General features: G+C 36.1%; 1 protein-coding gene across 1 annotated transcript in view; it reads right to left on the minus strand.

The window, feature by feature from the left end:
* Positions 1-3136: 3136 nt before the first annotated feature.
* The window catches only part of LOC149078195 (uncharacterized), a 59782-nt gene continuing 42654 nt past the window's right edge, over positions 3137-20264 (minus strand). Inside the window, exons 11-13 of the mRNA XM_089241786.1 lie at positions 19878-19958; positions 10711-10945; positions 3137-4965 (exon numbers count right to left, since the gene is read on the minus strand). Coding sequence (XP_089097912.1) covers positions 4895-4965; positions 10711-10945; positions 19878-19958 — 387 coding nt within the window. The 3' untranslated portion in view covers positions 3137-4894. The remainder of the gene's footprint in view (positions 4966-10710; positions 10946-19877; positions 19959-20264) is intronic.

The raw sequence follows: 20264 nt of genomic DNA on the forward strand, positions 1-20264 counted from the left end.
CCTCCCAGAGCGTCCCAGATATGTTCTATATGGTTTAGGTCAGGAGATCTGGCTGGCCAATTCATACGCCGAATATCCTAACTTTCCAGAGTTAGTTAGTTTTTAACCAGGTGAGCCCGATGTGGATGAGCGTTGTCGTCCATAAACAGGAACCGAGGGCCAACTGCGCCCCTGAACAGTCGAACATAGGACTCCTCTCTATACCTCCTAGCAGTCACGGACCCTCTGCCAAACACATGGAGGGGTGTGCGGCCGTCCAACATGATACCTGCCCGGACCATGAGAACTCCACCCCCATAGTGGTCCATTTCCCTGATGTGGGAAGGATGGTATCGGGTACCAGGCCCTCTCAAGATGAATGTACGTCGAGAATCAGTGTCCAGGCTGAATCTCGACTCACCTGTGAAAAGCACGGTGCTCCACTGAAGTCTGGTTCAAGGCTGATGTTATCTGCGCCACGATAAATACGCTCTCTTGTGTGCTGCAGTTAGCGGGACGCAACCAGCGAGTCTTCTTTCATAGAGCCCTTTCTCTTGAAGCCTTCGGGCAACAGTAAACCATAAAGCTCGAGTTCCGGTGGCAGAATGCAGCTCACGTGAGAGCTGTGATGTTGTAGCAGTCCTGTGGTGCCGCGCTGAAAGTGCCAAAAACGATCCTCATTGGTGGCTCTTCGACGACCTTGTCCAGGTCTCGATATGGATGTAGTGTCCCGAAACTGTTTCCACACATTGCAGACGACACTGGGCGTAACATCGAGCTCTGTAGCCATCTGCACTTGTGATTGCCCTGCCTCCAATCTACCGACGATTCTCAATCTCATTCCGTCATCCATACGTTTGTGGCTACTCATTTTACCTGATAGCTTATAAAATTTACCAAACTTTTGCGAGAAACACAGCGAATGTCGTCGAGGAGTACAAGCACACGAATCGTGGAAAACGCCTCGCGCCCTTATCCGCTCCGTGGTCACAGCTCCGCCCACACGCACGTGTACGCTTACGTATTCGACACTGAATATTTGCATACTTCTTCGGTGGCATTATTAGGACCTTTGGTTCAGTACTTTTTGTGAAAGTAGACACAATGTGCGAATTCTATTAATTTTGCACACGAGTGTATATGACCAACGGAAAATGAATATGTGAAAATGAAATGCTAATCACTCACGGCCATTCGGTTGAGAAACACTGCCATAATAAATATGCTTTAATTGCAGTAAAATGAAGTTGTGCACAGTTTAGAAGTGAAAAAAACTATGTGATATTTCATTTCTGCCGCGGGGGGGGATGTTGATATTGTGTTGACACGGGAATGCAAATAAATACAAAAATATATAATTTAATACAAAAGGCGGGCACAAAAGAAATAGACACTCAACACAAAAATATACATTGTGCATTGATATACTAAAACTTCTCCCTTCCGATTTATGGCTTTGACGCTTCGCTGATGAAGGTTTTCCGAAAATATTCTTTGTTAAACAGCTCCCAGGAGTGGACGGAGCTCGCAGATAAGCATTAAATGGGGGGAAAAGGGAGCTGCGGGTGGAAAAAGTTTGAGAACCCCTGACCTAGGCTATAACTACACAGCAGAGGTTCCACTGATAATCCTTACTCCGAAACCCACTGCATTACTTTGGCAAGAACCTGAAAACTCTGGAAGGGTTAGGCTTCCATACGCACCTCATCGATTCAAATCAAGATTTGCCCGAGATCTGAACCAAAGGTTGGTTCTAACGAATGCTAACAACTTGGCTTTCAGCATTAATACTAAAGACTGACATTTCATTCTACCGAGGACCGATATCAGTCAAAATGACCGGAGGTTGATTTTCCTAAGTTTTATTACTTTTAATTATACATATGAGTGAAGGTAAGCAGTAAATTATGAATTATGAAATTTTGTTTTCAAATAATATTACGTATAATTAAATTTTATTTTAAATTCCCAAAAATTCCTTGTAGTATCAGATAACCGATGAAAAAAAAATATAGATATTCTGAATATTATAACTGCAGTTGTCATTCACACATTATACTTTCAACATTTTTCAATACCTTTGTTACATTGAAATATATTTTCTGCTCATAAATTTCTTACTCATCGAGAATGTATCACTTGTTTTGTTATTGTTAGCAAAATTCTGACTTCTGAACATATAATATTCTATATAAGCTCTGCTTAGCTGATTTCAACACTTAGGAAATAACTCTTTCCCGGTTTAATATTTTTTTCCCACAAATCGACCAAGCATTTATTGAGACTAAGTCAAATATTGTGAAAACATGCAGTGGCAAACAATTGATGTGCTCATGGAGTGCTTTCAAGCCATCTGATCAACACCTTACATTGTTTCATTGTAAAACTCAGCAGTTTTGAGAGAATTTTTCCTCACTTGTGGGCGGGGTGCATGTGTGGTGTAGTAGTAGTAGGTAGGGCCTCCAAAAAATGGCTCGGGGATCCATGATGTTCTTAAGTCAGCCACCTCGTTGGGCAATTTGCCTGTTGTGGCGTTGTATTTGTAATGAATCGAGAAGCTATTCATACTTAGAATTAAGACAACCATAATCTATTTTTAAGTGCAGTGAATTATATAGTATTAATTATTAGTTTCCTTTTCATGATATAAGCTTTTATATTGAGTTGCTGTATTTTGGTCATATTTGACATCCATATTTTTTATGGGAATATTTTTTTCAGCTCCCCCTTAATGGGTAATTTGTTGTGACCTTTGTGTTAGTATTTGAAAAAATGTGTTCTCTGAAAGCTTAGGGTTTTTACTGCATTTTATATTAGCTGGACTCATTTTACATGAAATGGTTTAAAAACTTACAGAAAAAGAAGTGGAGGTACATCTGGAAAAACATTTCAACAGGACCTGAAATTGGCACGCCGGCCCAATTCTATTGCAGCCAGATGACCGGTTAAACTGATGATAGTTGGACAGCATAATGTATTTTCAGTATTTATAGAAAAAAAATCATGAAATTTCTACATTCTAAAAAATCTGGTTCATCATGAAAATGGAGCAAGATAGAAAACAATCAAAATACCCAACTTGGTCCATCAAGTGTTAATAAAGCTCAAGTGCCTTTCCATAAAATTTATAAAAGACATCAAATAATCAACAAAAATTCCTGACAGAATGATCAATCATAATGTCATTTTTCTTCCTCCAATATAGATACAAATACCGACTCTTAAAACAAACCTTAAAATATTAAAATTTTATAATTTTGGATTTCGGATTCAAACTCTGAATAAGACAACAGAAAACCTGTAAAATTCATTTTTATCAACTGATTTAAAGTTTATGAAGAAACATAATGCGGAATGTAAATGAACACTTCAAAGTAGAAAAAAAAATATAGACAATTTAATATACAAATATAAGAGAATTTTTTATATTTTAATTTACACAACAGTTAACAAGTGAAGTTTTTACACCCTTTAAAAATACCTTTAAAAGCTTCTTATTTGTCAGCTAACAATAAAAACATCATTTGTTTTTACTTATATACATATATTACAGCTCGAGGGAAACTTATAGGAAACTCATATTTTCGACAAAGTGAAAAATGCCACACAACTTTTTTTTTCCCCTTGAGAATGCAGGACAGGCAAAAAATTGATACAAAAAAAAGAAAAGAAAAAAAGAAAAGAAAGAAGAATGCGCAATGACGTTTCTACGTAGGAAGGAAAAGTCTTGGTTTGTTTCTGTTGTCTGAACTGTCTCAGACTGTCCACAAAAGGTGGGGGGGGGGGGGGCTTCTCTATTTCAATTAATCCATTGAAAATCTAGGCTTGAGGCTGTTAGTGAACCTGCTAAGACAACACTGATCAAAGCACGCTGCTATGATATGTATAAACTTTAGAGAAGAAGAGAGAACAGATTAAACATTATGGCATCATGGGTGTGATGCAAAAGGCACCAATTTCCTAGCTGACAGAATGCATTTAAGTTTACAGTTGCAGCCTTTAATGCAAGGCAATAGATAAGGGAGTGTAAAAAAAATCCTAAACGTATTAGCAACACGAATACATTAGCAGTATGAGGAACAAAGAAATTGCTGTGAAACCCTGGGAACTCGTCTCCCAGTGAGTATTCAGAACTTCCTACCAACAATGCAGGGGAGAGAGAGCACAAACCAATTCTTAGTTCCCGGCTATCAGAAATTCTAATGCCCCACTGAGTCTGAAACAATCTTCTGTACAGTAGAGTTCACAAAAATGACAAGATACTGTTCCTCGTGACTTTCGTTTTCACTTCACTTTTTTTAAACATCTACACCGGATAGACATGACCTGCTCTCACCACATTAATACCTTCAATACACTGTATTTTTCCTTAACATGTTTTAAAATTTCACACCTGTCCTGCACTCATGAGAAAACTGGTTGCCATGTTTTAGGCTACAACTCTCACATTTCTTTTCCTGCACACACATTCACTAAAACATTATCATAATGTATATCACATACTGGAGTCTCCTTCAACCCCAACCAAATTCTATGGGAATATTCCAAAATCCAGTTCAAGTCTTTCAATTTGATAATTATCATTGTTATTTTGGTGTTAAGACTCGTAAAAAAAGGTTAAATTTTCTTTGGTTAGTTACCATGGCAATTTAAAACTTAACCATATTACATCTAAGATACTAAATAATGAATCTCTATGATATTTACAATATTTCCTGAAAAAATAGTGAAATTTTCATTTCATCAATAGACAATGAAAATATAGTCTTTTAGAAGAAAAATAGCCACCAGCAAGAAGGACATTTGACGTAACGACAAAGTTCTGCAAACTTTTGGAGATTTTTTTTTAGTCATAGCATACACACATGCTCATTTTTTTCTCCCCACTGTATGAAATACATCGTTAATTTTTTTTTCAGTCACTGATACGTTCTTCAGTTTCATCGATGTTATCCTCTTGGAAATCCCATAGTTCATGAATGTTATCTGAATAATGAAAATGAAGAAAAACAAAATTTAATAAAACTCACTATCTCACTTGAACAGAATAGAAAGGTAATGAATTCCAATGTCAAATTAAAAAAAAAACTGTGATAGTGCAACAGGCCTACTTGTATTGATATATAGAATCTCAGAACTCTACCAGAAAATAAGATTGGTGGTGATGATAAAAGCGGTAGCCTATTTATCTGAGATTCCCCTTTTTTCTATATTGGTATTTAGTGTGATGTGAGCACCATATTTCTAAATCAAAATATTCAGTCCTTAGCAATTGCACATAATGTGACATGACCAGATAAACCCAGCATTTTACCTTTTGCAAGGTATTGAAGCTTTTTCCTAAGGAAATGTGAATCTGAATTCGTTTAATTTGAAACTTTAATTACAAAAACAAATCCCAAAGAAAGACAACAATGGCAAAAAGCTTAACATCATCAAGAGGTTGAAAAAAAAGAATAAATCAGAAATATGAATTAATAAATTGAGTTATAAGGGTCCATTCTGTGCTCCAGAAACAGTCCAAATTACAAAAAGTGTTTGTCCTGACATGTACTACCAACTCTCTTATTTCGGCGGTACAGTTCTGAGACACCCTGTATACAAGTTCAATTTGCAATAATTTGTTTTTAAATAAATATTTATTTCAGATAGAGATGTGAGATGAGAACGAGAATATTCTCCTGGATGTAACTTTCAAACTCTAATATTGTAGTCTACAAACTTCAATATACCCATCTTCTTGACTGGAAGAGAGACAGGGACAGAGAATATTCTCTCAAAGGACTACTATTATAAATTACTAGAGAATATTCTTATCAAAAATAATTATTATTGTACAAAAATAATAATTATTATTCTCAAGTTATTTATCGAGATTATTTATTACAATACATGTTATCTATATATATAAAATTGATTTTCTGTCTGTGTGTCTGTGTATGTATGTTCTCTATACAAATCTACAATTTTAGATCGATCGTCGCCAAATTTTGCATATATACCAAATGGGACCCAACTTGAATGATAGGCTACTTTAAAATTTCGTCAGAGCAGGGCAAGTGCCCCAAATGGGCAAAAAACTGTCGGGCAACAATGGTTTTTGGACCTCAACAATCAATTTACGAACGTTTACTTTGGTTACCATGGTTCCCTAGCAATTCGTTTCAGGCATGTATATGCCTTTATAATGGTTTGCCACTTCTTTAATGGTGCCAGTACATGGAGAAAACTGTGTAGCATCAGGTATTGTTGCTAGGAGAAATGGAAATCCAAGCTGTTACAAAGGCCAAGTCAGTATCATAGAAAATATCTCTGTAGTCAGAAGTGATGCAGTATATTATCTATCTAAACGCTTGATTTTTTGTGTTTACAATAATTCCAAATTATTTTTATTTAGTGTTGCGTAACCAAAATGCCTCCAAAAAAACGAAAAGCGATAGGATTTATCAATCCAAAAACAAAAAAAAATCAGATTATCCAGGAAATCGGAGTCAGTGCAAAATCGGGAATCTTTGCGAAAACCGAAGAAGAGTTGAAGTACTGAGATCCGCCGAAACCTTTCACTAACGCAAATGTCGACGATAAGAAACCAAAAGAAGAACTGTAGCAGCAAGAGCCGTGGAAACAATGAACAGACGCAGAATTCGACTAGAAGAAAATAAAACAAGAACCGCTGCAGCTAGAGGAGAAGAAACGACGGATCAACGAGTGAGCCAACTTGAGCAGAATAGGACAAGAACCGCAGTAGCTAGAGAAGAAGAATCAACGGATCATCGAGTGAGCCGGCTGGAGCAGGATCGGGCAAGAACCGCAGCAGCTAGAGAAGAAGAAACGACGGATCAACGATTGAGCCGACTTCAGCAGAATAGGACAAGAACCGCAGTAACTAGAGAAGAAGAATCAACGGATCATCGAGTGAGCCGGCTGGAGCAGGATCGGACAAGAACAGCAGCAGCTAGAATAGAAGAAACAGCTCAGCAGTGTCGAGATCGATTAGAAAGAGACCGTAATCGTCATGGCCGATCAAAAGAAACAGAATCTGACTTGAAATTGGCAGCATTCAGTTATAATCCAAACTGCAATTATCAGTACCATCCTAAAGTAGTAATTGGAAAAATGAATCAGAAATGTAATTATTGTCAAGCTAAAAAATTCAAAACTGAACCACCAGGAATGTGTTGTTCAAATGGAAGTGAAAATATTGCAATTAAATGAACCTCCGGAACCATTGCTTTCTTATGTGTCGGGCACAACATCAGAATCAAAGCATTTCTTGCAATATACAAGAAAGTATAATTCATGCTTCCAAATGACATCTTTTGGCACAACAGAAACTGTAAAAGAAACAGGTTTCATGCCAACTTTCAAAATTCAAGGTCAAATTTATCACAAAGCTGGATCTCTTCTTCCCAAAACTGAAGAAAGCCCAAAATTTCTACAAGTGTATTTTATGGGCAATGAAGAAATCGAAGCCAATCAACCCTGCCACAATATTTCAGGAATGAGAAAAGACGTAGTACTAAATTTGCAGAGACTTCTTCATAATAACAACAATTTAGTTATTTTGTTTAAAACGCCATTGGAAAAAATGCCTTCTGATGGATATAAGATCGTTATACGAGCGGACAAGAAACCTATGGATGAACATGAGCGACGCTTTAATTCTTCCACCATTAATGAGGTGGCAATAATCATGGTTGGGAATGAATTCGATAGCCGGGACATAGTCATTCACAAACGAAATGATGTTCTTCAAAGAATTTTGGAAACGCATCGCTCATATGATGCCCTTCAGTACCCATTGCTGTTTTGGCAAGGGGAAGATGGATATCACTTCAATCTTAAGCAAACTGATCCCAACACAGGGTTGTCAACCAATAAAAAAGTATCTGCCAATGATTTCTATGCATATAGAATAATGATGAGAGATCAGTGTTCAAACCACATTTTAAAATGTCGCCAACTTTTCCATCAATTTGTCGTTGATATGTATGCAAAGATTGAGATCGAGCGCCTCCGTTTCATAAGGTTGAACCAAAAGAAGCTACGAGTGGATGACTACATTCACTTGAGAGATGCTGTAGCTAGCGATGGAAATGTATCAGACATCGGCCAAACGGTCATTTTACCGGCTACGTTTACCGGAAGTCCACGGCATTGATAGAGATTTATTGAGAGAAACAAGCTACAATAAAAGCCATTTGGAAACGTATGTTTCTTTAAACAAGCTCCTTATGAATGTAGAACAACGAGATGCATACAGTACTATTTTTCATTCTGTTACTGATGGAAATGGTGGACTTTTTTTTCTTGATGCACCAGGAGGTACAGGAAAAACATTCCTCATCAACTTGCTTTTGGCAGAGATACGTAAAGATGGTGGTATTGATGTCGCGATGGCTTCCTCTGGAATTGCTTCAACGTTACTGGATGGAGGACGAACTGCACACTCAGCTCTCAAATTGCCTTTGAATATGACATGGTCGGAAAATCCCGTCTGTAACATCAGCAAGCATACTGGTCAAGCCAAAGTACTTCAGGCATGCAAGATCATTTTTTGGGATGAGTGCACAATGGCCCACAAAAAGTCTCTTGAAGCACTCAACAGAACCATGCAAGATATCAGAGGAAATTCGAGTATAATGGGAGGTGCTGCAGTTGTTCTTGCAGGAGATTTTTGCCAAACTCTCCCTGTCATCCCACGCTCAACGCCAGTGGACCAACTGAACGCATGTCCCAAAGCATCTCATCTTTGGAAGTACACTAAAAAGTTATCACTAAAGATAAATATGAGAGTTTATTTACAGAGAAATCCATCGATGCAAAAATTCTCGCATGAATTACTGCGTCTTGGCAATGGCAATTTTCCGACGGATCCAACCACCATGCTATTTTTTTCCCCCCCCCTGATTTTTGTCAGCTGTTACCGTCGCTCCAGGAAGTAATCAACAAAGTTTTTCCCAACATCCGTGAAAATTTTAAAAACACATAATGGTTATGCAAGCGTGCAATTTTGTCACCAAAAAACGACAATGTTAATGCAATAAACATGATAATACAAAGCAAGCTTCGCGATCCCGAAGTTGCTTACAAATCGTTTGACACAGTCGTTGAAAATGATCAAGCCACCTACTACCCAACAGAATTCCTCAACTCAGAACCGCCGGGATTGCCACCTCACAGACTGGTTTTAAAAGTCCGAGCTCCAATTATGCTTCTGAGAAATCTGGATCCTCCAAAACTGTGTAATGGAACCAGGCTAAGCATCAAGAAACTTGTGGTCAACATCATAGAAGCGACAATATTGACTGGCAGTGGTAAAGGTGAAGATGTGTTCATTCCACGAATTCCTATGATACCAACTGACTTGCCTTTTGATTTCAAGAGATTGCAATTTCCCATAAGACTTGCCTTTGCCATTACCATCAATAAAGCTCAAGGACAATCTCTCAAAGCTGCAGGCAGTGCCGTCTTAAGGCATGGGCCCACCCGGGCACGGCCCGGGGGCCTCGAGCGAAGAAGGGCCTCACAAAAATGAGATCTGGTTGAAATTTTCGACAAGTTGTTTGCTAGGGCCTCAGAAAAACCAATTGGCCCGGGGGCCCATGATACTCTTAAGACGGCCCTGGTTGCAGGTACCAATTTGGAAAATCCATGCTTCTCCCACGGCCAGCTTTACGTCGCATGCTCCAGGGTGGGATCACCTGAAAACTTATATGTATTTGCTCCGGAAGGAAAGACTAAAAACATTGTTTATCATAAAGCTTTAGAATGATAGTTTGTAAATTCACAACATACTTGAATTTTTGTAATTATGCAAGTGCGTAACATGTTTTTTCTCTCATTTTTGTTAATATACACGTTTGCAACATGTTTTATCTCTCAATTTTGTCATTATGCAAGTTTGCAACATGTTCCCTTATCTATTTTTGTAATTATGCAAATTCGCAACATGTTTTTTCCCTCATTTTTGTCATTATACACGTTTGCAACATGTTTAATCTCTGAATTTTGTTATTATACAAGTTCACAACATGTTTTCTCCCACATTTTTGTAATTATACAAATCCGCATTCCTCTACCATTTTGGCAATTGTGCAAGTTCAAAACATGTTCCCTTATTTATTTTTTTAATTATGCAAGTTCGCAAAATGTTTTTTCATTCATTTTTGTCATTATACAAGTTCGTAGCATGTTTTTCTTTCATTTTTGTTGTTATAAAATTTTCCCCTCATTTTTATTAACAAGTTTGCAACATGTTCTCTTTCCCATTTTTGTACCCGAGCAACGCCGGGTATTATAGCTAGTTACATATATTCTTGATAATACTCTCTGGAAAGATTTCGGTAATTGAATATACTCTGGAAGGACTACTATTAATGACTTCAGAATAATTCTTATTATTTTCTATAAGAATATTCCCCAGTAATTTATGAAAGTAATCTTTCCAGAGAATATTCTCAAGGATATTATATGTAACCATATTATAAATAAGAGGAGAGTATTCTCATCAAGAACTTATAAGAATATTCTGAAGTTATTTATAATAGTAGTCCTAGGAGAGAATATTCTCGAATACTCTCCAAAAGATTATTCTCGAGAATTTTACATCTCTAATTTCAGATTAATGTGCGATTCTAACATCTAATAACCCTTCACAGACAGAAAAGAAGAAAAACATGAGTAAAAGAGTGATAGAGAGAACATTTTCTATTATTCTTTTATACTTGCCAGCAACTACTGCTAGAGGGCTGTCATTCGTTTTGCTCAATCTCGAGACACCGCACACAAGGTTCATGTAGTGATCCTCTACCGGTAATCTTTTCTCTCTAAAGTTTTTCACATGCGTTGACAGTTGGTGAAGTGCCACAACACCTTTCCTGAGCAGGTTCAATGCGCCAACAGAACTGCTCCTACTGTATTTTTGATAACATTTCCATAGAGTCATAATGAAACTCTGGGTTAGCTGCAAATAACCATACATCAACATAAAAGGTGAAAAAACAGTATGTGTGAGTCTTTGCACTATATTTTATATACAGTCAAATCCTATTTTAATGAATACCATTATAGCGAAAATCTCACTGCAACGAAAACTTTTCTAATCCTTAAATATACACATATATATATATATATATATATATATATATATAAGTTTACATAGGAACAACATATTCTGAATTCTGATATTACGAAATAAAAAATTCGAATAACAAATTCAAAAACAAATTTATGAAAGTCAACAAAAAGAGAACGTTCCAAAAATTATCCAGTAAAATTGCTAAACTGCTGGGGGAAGAAGGGTTTTTCTTCTATGGCTCACGAAGAGAAATTTTAAACAATATGGTGCGTAAAAAAAAATTAAAATCTGTAGCAAGTAAGTTACTGTTAAGTAAGTAATCTGTAAGCTATGTATTTAGGAATGTTCTGTATTTTTTTGTTTCAAAGATGAGTTGCCCCAAAAGGAAACAGTTTTCAATTAAAGAAAAACTTAATATCATTACTGAAGTTGATGCGGGAGTAAATAAAAACATTGGGGCATTAAAATACGGCATATCTCCATCTACTCTTTCAACAGTTTTGAAAAATCGGACAAGGCTTGAAATTCAAATTCAGAGAGCATTTGTAGGATTCCCATACAAAAAAGAGTAGACTTTCTCTGAAACTCTCTCTCTATCTCAAATTTTTAAGATGTGGATGTAACTGTCTTTACAGGACATTTGTTTAAGACATTTTCCAGAAACCTACATGGTTTCAGGATTCATTCTCGAAATGTGCCCGTTACCAGCTCACTCATAAGAGAAAAGACTGCAATTTGCATGCGCTTTTGGATCGAAATTTTTTAAGCATTGCATTTATTTGAGCACGCATATAGTTTAGAGTTGTTGTCTCCTTGGCTTCCATAATACTCAGGCATGCCACACACACGCGCGCGTGCGGGTACGTTAAGTAAATAAAACTTATCTCCACAAAAACAAATTCATTGCCTAACTGATTTGAGTTGCTGTGAGTTATTTTTGAAATTTAACTTTATTCTTTTCATTATCTGGAATGCAAATAAGTAATTTTTTCAATAGAATCAAAATTCTGCTAAAAAAAAAAGGTTAAAATTCATAAAATTGGAAATTCCTTTATAACAAAATTTTGTTATGATGAAGCAATTTCTTTAGTCACATGGAGTTTGTTACAATTTGATTTGACTGTATTTTAAACTTCTTTTCTACCATATTATGAAAAAATAAAATATAAATTTAATGGTAATAATAAAAAGTTATCATGTAAATTATCTGGTAATGAAATTACCTGGTTATATCTTAAATGGAATTTGAAATACTCGATTGAAAGGCAGGAATTTAAAGAAAAAAAAAATTGAAGATCTATTAGACACACGGGATAAACTATCGCTATGGTTCTTCACCGAAACCCAGTAGTTGAGCACCGATTTGTCCTTAGCTGTGGCCAGTAGTTAGACATTTCGATACTACTACTAATAAACCAGACATGCACATTGTCCATATTCCTCTGCAGAACTTCTAGCAAATTGGTACATGTTGGAATGTGTGTGCATGTATAGTGAACCTTTCGTGAAGTTTGTTTCCATGTAATGCTGCCATCTGATATCAATTTTTTAAACTATGAGTTTTTCTCAACTCATAGTGAGTGAAGTGTAATGAATGAATAATTGTAACGTTGTAGGGACATTTCAATATCTCTGAGCTAAGGACTTGTTAGTAGTTACTTAGGACCATAATTAAGGACTGCGAGCACCAGTCGTTGAGCAGTAATTTATGGTGGCCATATTGGAAATGAATAAATTTCACAGCGAGAGAAAGGAGCTTGCGCTATCATATTTAGCGGTGAAATATGCTGCTTTTTATGAATTAAACAATTTTAATCAAGAGAAATGAATGATAAAACATCATTTATATCTTTGATGTCCACAAAGTTGAAGTAATTCATCATTTATCCTCTGAAAGCTAAGGTACACAGAAGGCCTCAACTAGATGCTTGGTCACCTGAGGCAAGTGTACATTTTTGTGCCTCCTTGTAATGTTGAAGGAGTGATTTGAGAATAAAATATGCGCCCCCTCTGGTCCAGCACCTGGGGCACGAGACCCGACTGCTCCCCACTAGTTGCAGTCCTGGGTATACGTGTATGTTGACATCGATGAGAGGAGCAACGACGAATTGCTAGCACATTCATACTAAGGCAAGAATTATTTTAATGCTATTGAGCTACATAGGAAGAGTTTTTAACCATTTAAAGGCCAATGTTCCATAAATGGAACACAGTTTTTATTTACAAAAATATCAGATAAAAATTGATTCAAACATTTCGAGTTTTTTACAGTGTATAGAGGAGAGTTAGAAGTATTTTTTGAAATAAATTAGGAAACTTCAGGTTGATATAAAATTTTTTGCCAGAATTTTGAAATTTGCCATTTTTTGGGTATTTTTTCCCCATTTCGATTAAAATTTGCCAAAATTTCAATTTTGAAGTAAATTAAAAATTATTTTGTGTGTACCACTTAATACATCAATCAAAGTAAATCAATTAGTTTCTTTGTACTGTTAAACCTTAAAGAGCTACACGCGTTCAAAAATGTGTGTTCCATGTATGGAACATTGGCCTCTCAAGAGAGCGGGATTCTAGGGATATCTAATGTGCAGTGCGCTGCTACGATGTTACCGTTCGAACCCCAGGGTGTTGTCATCGTTTGACATGTCATAGCTGCCAACTTTTGAAAATGAAAATTCGGGAGATTTTCGCGCAAACCCGTATTTTATGCTAAAACCACTCCCTAATAAATACAATAGGGATTTTTACAAATAAAATAGGGATTTTCCAAACATAAAAGTTAAAGCATAGGGAATAAAATCCCTACTCAAAAACTGAAGTTAAAATAGGGATTTTACACACATGGAAGTTAAACCCTTGGGAATAAAATTCCTACGCAAAAAACAAGTGAAATTGGAGGCCAAAACTTCAATGATGTAAAAATAAATATTGTGTTCAATCAGAAACGCTGTGAACAAACATTCTGCGCGAATGACCCCAAAATCATCGGAAGATGAAGGAAAACACCGTCAATTTTTGAAGAACACTGACTTTTTGTGACACTTGCTCGATGCTTTTTTTTTAATTTCACATGAGTGATGATGGCAGTCTTTCCATGCCCGATGTTTATGTCCGTAACACAACTTGTACAAAAAGGAAAAGTAGGCCCTCTTCTGGAACGTTTGATGAAAGGAAATTCATCGGAATAAGTATCTTTAAAATTGATTAAATATGTTTTTGCTTATCATTATTCATGCTTTGTTATATCGCACGTACGTAACTTCAACAAAAGAAATTTTGACCATATGCGCGTGACTATAATCTTCAATTATTATCCAGGACTATTGGCTGCTAAGCCATTTCCCTGCACGATAAGACAAACAACTTTCTTGTTACCATCAGAGGGTTTGTAAAACTTCCTTAAAAAGGGAATTTCCCCATTTACGACGTGTGACGTCATTTCGAAAGGGAAAAAAAAGAGGCTTCATGCCCCACAAGAAATTCCTTAGGGATTGTTTTCATAAGCGGGGATTTTTTTTTAATGAAGTAGGGAATTTTTAGGGACAATTAGGGATTTTTGTGATTTTCGTAAAAATTCGGGAGATTTAAGAACTTTTCGGGAGGTCGAGCGATGAAGCTAAAATTCGGGAGATTCCCGAAAAATTCGGGAGACTTGGCAGCTATGACATGTGTATAGGGACTAATTCTGGGTAAAATGACACAGAGGAATGTGCTTTCTGGGGTGGATTGTTTATATTGGATGAGTACTTTTTTATTCTTGCATTCTTAGAAATGTATATTTTAGCAAACTGCAGACTAATCAAACCGAGTTTGACAATCTTAGATAGTCTTATTGTGTTCAGCTGAGTGTAACTATATCAAAAAGATATATAACATTAGAAGAAGCTGTAAGATATTTAGAAACTCTTTCAGATTCCGAGTTAGAGGATGTAGATATATTCCAATTACGTGCTAATGCAAATGGGAACATCGGGGATGAAGATGATATTGTTGAAAATCATCTAGTATCAACAGCTCTAACTGATGTGGGGCCGTTCAAGTATTACGTAAGCAAATTTTTAGCCATTTTTGACCCCCCCCCTTGTCAGCAGAAGTCAGCAAAATGCTGACCCAAAATTTCATCATCAGCTCTGAATCCTAACTCATATTTTCATAAAGGGTGGTTGATGACGTAAGCATTATCCAAACCCCCCCCCCCATCGATGATAACGTAATACTTGAACGGCCCCTGTAAGTGAAATGCTAGTAATTTTGCAACAACGAGGATGGGTTGTTAGAAAACTCCTGAAACGTGTTCTTCAAAAGATGTAGGGCAGAAAAAAAGAGAAAAACGTAAGTGCAACACTCAAGAAAAAGCAAGACAGTTTTGAGCAATCCGAAAAAAAATTATTGCATGGGATAAAAAAAAATTATTTTTAGAATCCGATCAAAACCTCAGCTTTGGATTCCATTGGAAAAGAAGATTTACCATATGACCATTATAGCACTTTGGATAATTCATTCAGAGTGTCGAGAAGCAGATCTTATTTTCCACTTGGAATTCCGAAGAGAAGTGACAATTAAACCTTCTACGATCTAAGGAGGGGTTAATTATTTATCCAGGTCCACGTTGTCAACTGAAAAAAAGCTGTCAGGTCATCGGATGGCCATTATATTGTGTCTGCGACGCAAGGATGGTGTGCGGTTTGCCAAAACAAAACACTATGTATGAATGGGTGACAAACAAATGTGACAAATAGGTCCATCAAATATATATATTTTCTTTTTTTATCATGGATATTATAAAAAAAATTTGAATTTTCTGCACTCATTTTTATGTTTAAAAAATTGGTATGTGTTGCGAATTTGAATTTGTAGTAGAAAATAGAAAATTTCGTGTGATAACTGTACTCCAGAAATAAATAATCGTGAGAATATAGGCGATACCAGTTTCCGCTTTCACCTCTCCCCAAGTGCCAATGTTCCATTTATGGAACATCGTGAAAAACAAAGAAAAAATTTTTTTTCTTCAAATTTCAAACTCGATATATGTATAGGCATGCAAAAGGACCCCAGATTCCAAATTTCAAAATAATAAGTGACTTTGTTCATAGTTCGGCCTTTAAACGGTTAAAGAGATTCTTAATATTTTTTTCGGCTGGTAAAAGTGTTATCTATGTATACAGTTGAATCCAGTTATAACGCACACCAAGAGACTGGAGGAATCACTTCGTTAAAGGAATTCCAGGTTACCTAGCATTGTTCCTATGTAAACTTATTGGAGGATTAGAAAAGTGTTTGTTAAAATGGGATTTAGACTGTATAAAATTGATTTCCTCTCTGTGTGTGTGTGTACTTTCTCTATACAAATCTACAATTTTAGATCGATCGTCACCAAATTTTGCATATATATACCAAATGGGACCCGACTTGAACGATAGGCTACATTAAAAGTTCAACAGAGCAGTGCAAAAAACTGTGAGCAGGGCCGTCTTAAGAGCATCATGGGCCCCGGTCCAAATGATTTTTCTGAGGCCTCTGGGCTGTGCCCGGATGGGCCCATGCCTTAACCAGTCAAGTGGTTACGATGGCATTTGCCATCGCTGCCATACGTAATGGTGGTGCCTACAACAGCATTTGCAGATGCACAGACTTTTCAGTCTTTTTCACATAGATATGATGAAATAATTTGTCATACATGACTCTGCCATCTGCAGAGCCATCCTTTTACTTTATTATCTCATCACTAGATGGAGTTGAACAATTATATTTCAAGGTCTGAGATAATTATTACTATTATCTTTGTCATGTTTTGCAAAGCTGCATCCCCATTGCTTTTTCTTTCGATTTGCGATTCCCTTGCGAAAATGAATCTGTTTTATTACTCATATATCTTTTAGCAAAGGTTCAACTATGGTTTCACATAAATCCATCAACAGTATTTCTTTGAGTCACAGAACATTATGACCCCCCCCTCCCCACATTTTGAGGTGTCATATTACGTCTCAACACATTCGAGCTATAAAAAAATATTTTAATATTTCAAACTTCCAAGAAAAAAAAAAAAGGTGAAAAGCACGCACATCTTAAAAAAAAGTGGGCACTGCAGGTAACGCTCGGAGAAATTAATTTGAGAGTTGACTGGTTAAGAGGGCATTGACTGCTGGGCAACAATGGTTTCTGGGCCTCAACAATCACTTTCGGAATGTTTATTTTAGTTACAGTGGTTCCCTGGCAATGCATTTCAGATGTGTACATGCCTTTATAATGACACCCAGGCCCATTATTTGGGGGGGGGGGGGGTGGGCGTTACTCCCCTGGCTTTTGAAAATACACTAAAAATGGTATATATATATATATATATATATACATACATTGAGTACTTGTACTTTGCCCCCCCCCCCCTCCCCAGAAAAAGTTGAAATGACGGCCCTGTAATGACCATTTCTTTAATGCTGCCAGTATTATGCATGATAGTTCATGCCTTTATAATGGTTTGTCATATTTTATGTGCTCCCAATAATGAGGCTTTTTGAATAGACGCCTGAATTATCATCAGCATAACTTTGAGGGTAAGGCAAAGGATAATCCCCCATAGAAATTAGTGTCAGAATTGCTGATTTTACTGTAGAAATGTGGAAATTTTTTGGGGTTTTCTGCCACATCAATAATTTAAAAAATTGAATTCAATTCTCAATTTTTGAAATACTAGAATTAGCTTAAAGAATACTAGAATTAGCCATATACGAAGCTTAGAAAATTAAATATGAAGTAATTAGCCGGACCTACTTTTGAGTTGGATATCCATGCAATAACATTGATTTCTACTTTTTATTTATATTTTTTTAAGCATGAAAATGAAAATTAATGTCTGTAATGTTTATTAAAAATTTGTCTTTTAATATTCAACTGCATAAACTCATACAGTTTAGGATGTTTTAAAATTAATTATAGGCTTGTAAAGTGCATCGAAGAAATTCCACAGCTTTAATTAAGCATTTTTTTAAGCAGAAACAGGCAGATGGAAGTTCGGGGGGGGGGGGGGGGGGAGACTGAAATACCTAGCACCCCTTAAAAAGGAAAAAAAAATGCTGGGTGTTTCAAAAAGAATCACCAGATTTGAAATGCATATATTAAAATAGATATTGAACAGATATTTAAGATTAATTTTATATTACATGGCTAAATATAAAGTTTTTTTACAAACCAAATTAAAGGTGCTCAGTATGTCCACCTTGGGATGCATGGCATATGCCTATACAGTAGTCAAATTCGTCCCAAACTTTTGCGAGCATGTTTGCATCCACTGCTTCCATGGCTGCAGCTATGCATATCTTCAGTTCGGCCAAAGTATCTGGAAGGGGAGGCACATAAACATAGTCTTTTATAAACCCCCACAAGAAATCGCACACTGTGAGGTCCAGCGATCTTGGAGACCAGTTATGTTTAACTGAATCGTCAGATCCCGTATGGCCGATCCATTGTTTAGGAATGCGATTGTTCAAAAATTCTCGAATGTGTGGTGGTGCCCCGTCCAGCCGGAAAATGAAGTCATCCGAATCGGTTTCTAACTGTGGGACAAGCCCATCTTGACAAACACTGAAGCGGCAGCTGAAGGAAGAGCGTTAGCGCTACCTGTTGACTCAAAATTCCCCTCTTTCTACTTATACATTATTCAATCAAAATGGAATAAAAGCTAAATAGTTATGGTTTTTGTAAATCAGATGATTCTTTTTGAAACACCCTGTATATTCATTTCTACGTTTCTTTAAATCTAGATTTGTTTCTTTCATGAGTCGCGCAGGAAGGCACCATATTGGTTAACTTAGACACGGTTTGTATGTCCCTCATTGAAGTATTTGCTTGCACTAATATGGAAATGCTCATTTATAGAATTACTATTTTTAAAAATTGCCAATTTAAAATTTAGTTGATCCAAAAAGAATTTATAGTTCATTGTTTCAATGAAGTTATTTGAAAGCAATAGAATGGATAATAAATCTTTAAGTGGCACTCAATATTAAAAATATTATTCAGCAGGGCACTTGGAGAGGGGGGGGGGGGGCCTCAACTAGTGCCGGCCACCTTAATTTATAATCTTATATTTTGTTGTGAAAATTTAGTTTTTTTTTGAATTCCAGTTTCATCAATATGAGACCCACTTCTATGCAGCTGGGGCCCCTAAATACTTGTTTCTTCAATTATTCAAAAGCACAAGGCTTCGGAAAGATTCTAAGTGTGGGACCGATGAGCATGGATGAGAAAAACAGTTTTACTATTATTATACACTGAATTTTAATTTTTAAAACTTTTAAAGAAAAATCAGCAAGCAACAGTTAAGACTTATTGGAACACAGATAATTGACATTGAACACATGAAAACTACATGAGAACAATATACAGTTGAAACCCATTATAGCACCCTTTGTTGTCATTCCGACCCCGCTTAGCACTAGAAATTTTCAGTGAACAAATCTTACATTTCTAGGGATTACACATGTTAAACTGTGATTCAATATACCACCGAACTCATTCTATAGAGCCAAAATTCTATGAAAGAAATGGTGGCATTAAATCTGGGTTTGATTGTAGCTCCAATAAAATGAGACAACTATAAAATGTCTAACAAAGAGCTGGAATTATGAATGTCTACTAGTTTTGAAGCTTAACTATTTTCGTAAGCATTAGCTTATGCTAGCTTACTTATAGCCAATGCTTATGAAAATAGGAAACAATTCAAAAATTATTGTAAACCAAGGTTTTACAGCTTGATGCAAGAATTTGGGTGAACAATTTTATTTTATTCTTTTCAACATGAATAATTTGAATTAGAACTTACCTGTGATGAACAGGGACACCTTTCATCTTCTAACCCCTTTTTGCCAAAGATAGTTATGGCTGTACACAAGAAATTCTGAATCTGATTAAAGAAAAGAAAAAAATTTAACAAAATAATAATTATCAGGAAAATACAAATATGATGAAAGTCAAAATTATACAAACAAGAAATGATTTCAAAGCAATAAATATATAAAAATTTTATTTCATTTTTTAACACAAGGATACTTACTGAAATTTAGTTTTATGCTATTTTTAAAGGGTTTCTGGTCATACAATCAACATACATGAGATATAAATGAAAATGCAAGTTTTCATAACTAAAATTACTTACTAATAAGTGGAAAACACTTATAACATTGAGAGCTATTAGACTGAAACATACGAG

This window comes from Pholcus phalangioides, unplaced genomic scaffold, assembly GCF_987345545.1.
Source record: "Pholcus phalangioides strain wild (caught in Gottingen) unplaced genomic scaffold, Ppha-v1.0 ptg000014l_1, whole genome shotgun sequence".
NCBI lineage: Eukaryota > Metazoa > Arthropoda > Arachnida > Araneae > Pholcidae > Pholcus > Pholcus phalangioides.